Here is a 2,087-nt window from a genome sequence, read left to right as displayed (position 1 = left end):
CCAATGGATTCTAGATCGAAGTTTCCAGTAATCTTTCTCAATGCGAAGAATGATGTTATAATCCTGAATTACTGAGTGTTCTAATGATTGAAGAAAAGTACTATAGTAGTAAGATGAAGAGTTTTGGATACCTTTAAGTCTTGCAAGAATGCGGCTCTTATTTTTAAAAATATCCCCAAAGGTAATATTTTTCCAATTAACGACAGTATCCTTAAAGGTGGACAAAGCTTGATTATAAGAGTTGTTACACTAAGTGCTACTAACTATTGCCTTAAAATGAGGGTGTTTGCACCAGTATAGTTCTAATCGGAAAAGTTTATCAAATAAATGACTCTTTTTAGGGATAAGATTAATAAGAAGAGAATTGTGATCAGAATGGGTCTTAGGTAGATGAGTAATAGAAGCGTTAGGAAAGCATTGTATCCATTCATTATTACCAAAAACATTGTCCAAGCGTTCCATGATTAGGCCATTGTTACCAAACCTACGATTAGACCAAGTATATTTGCTTCCTTTATAACCTAAATCTTGTAGATTACAATAGTTTATATTGTCCCAGAGCTTAAAGACACGTCTACTATTAAGGGCTCTCCTCCCTAATTTGTCATTAGAACTAAACACATCGTTAAAATTCCCTCCTACTAGCCATGTGTCCTGGTGAGAGTCAACTAAATTTTTCAAATTGTTCCACATAACATCTCTATCTACAGTGCTAGTACTAGCATATATTGATGAAAGAAGCCATTTAAAGTTAGTAGGACGTACCTCAATGGTTGCATGGATTTCATGGTTCCTACGCACAATATTATGGACATTCACTTTGGTATGATCCCAAAGAAGCACCATGCCCCTAGCTTGTCCAACTGTTGGCACCTCGATGAGTTCAGAAAATTCAAACTCGTTTAACAGTAGGGCATGGGATTGCATTCTAGTCTCGAGTAGGGCTACCATGCAAGGCCTGTGGGTATCTACAAGATCCCTGAAGTTCCTTCTAAAATCTTCATTATTCCCTCCCCTAATGTTCCATATTATAAAATTAGTAGGATTAAACATGTCAACATTTGGGGTTGGGTTGTGATCATTCTCCAGTATTCCCCTGGTAGGGTTCGAGTTCCCCCTCAGCGTTGGTATAAGGACCATTGCCCTGTTCCCCACTGTTGGATCATGTGGTGGATGAATGTCCATTGAACACTTGAAAATATTGCGTGGGCAAGAGAGGATATGCTTCTTCTCTTGGTTTTCTTTGAACAAGAAACCTTTACCTCGCTTAGGTTTCCCAATTCCACCACTGATTCCCCTATCAAATCTATTGGATCTATAATTTCCTCTTCCATATGGTTGTCTACGTTTGGAGCTACTAGGGGTTTGAGATTGATATTTTCCTTAGGGACTTGCATGTTGGGGTTCTGTGGGTGTGGGTGAGGTTGTGATACATCCCACTGCATTAAGATTGGGTTCATAGCTGTTAGAGCTTCCGGGGGAAAGAAGGGTAGATCTAGGCCTAAGTTATGGGGTAAAATGGGGACAGGATTGAAGTGAGGGGGTATGTTCCATTGAGCTCTCATTTCTTGGACTAGATTTGGATTCATTGCTGGAGCTAAAGGTTGTAAGATGTTGTTCACCCAGACATGGTTCATGTAGTTGTTCACGGCTAGGTGAAGGCCCTCTGACACTAGTTGGTCTAAGTAACGTGGGTTTTGAACTAATATCACACTCTCATGTCCGTTGATGGTGGCATTGAACATCAGACCTCTTCCCATTAGACCTATCTCTATCCAAGATAGTGGGTGATGATCTTGGGGTAATTGTGGTTGGACATAGATTATTGGGTTGTTTGGGAGTTGGTTTGGTAGTGATGGAAGATTTGCCATGTTCAGTGGCCTTGGTGGACGAAGAAGTTGTATAAGCCTGTATCTCCTTCTGTTGTTCAATGGAAGCCTTGGCATGTTTAGAATCTTTGTCTTCACTTAAATTGGAGGTGGTAGAAGGGTAGGTTATGATTGCCTCTACATGCATGCATTTTGAATTGGTTAGTGTAGGAGTATTAGAAGAAGATTTTGGAGTAGATTTTGCATGGCACTGTTCTG

At 40.0% G+C, this 2,087-nt stretch overlaps 1 protein-coding gene across 1 annotated transcript; it reads right to left on the bottom strand.

Moving 5' to 3' along the window:
• Positions 1 to 249: 249 nt before the first annotated feature.
• On the bottom strand, positions 250 to 1,185 carry LOC142170472 (uncharacterized). The gene has a single exon (XM_075232387.1). The coding sequence runs from the start codon at positions 1,183 to 1,185 to the stop codon at positions 250 to 252; it is 936 nt and encodes a 311-aa protein (XP_075088488.1).
• Positions 1,186 to 2,087: the final 902 nt, after the last annotated feature.

This window comes from Nicotiana tabacum, chromosome 16, assembly GCF_000715075.1.
Source record: "Nicotiana tabacum cultivar K326 chromosome 16, ASM71507v2, whole genome shotgun sequence".
Taxonomy (NCBI): Eukaryota; Viridiplantae; Streptophyta; class Magnoliopsida; order Solanales; family Solanaceae; genus Nicotiana; species Nicotiana tabacum.
Note: the sequence above shows the minus strand (reverse complement) of the source record. Positions and strands in the feature narration are given on the sequence as shown.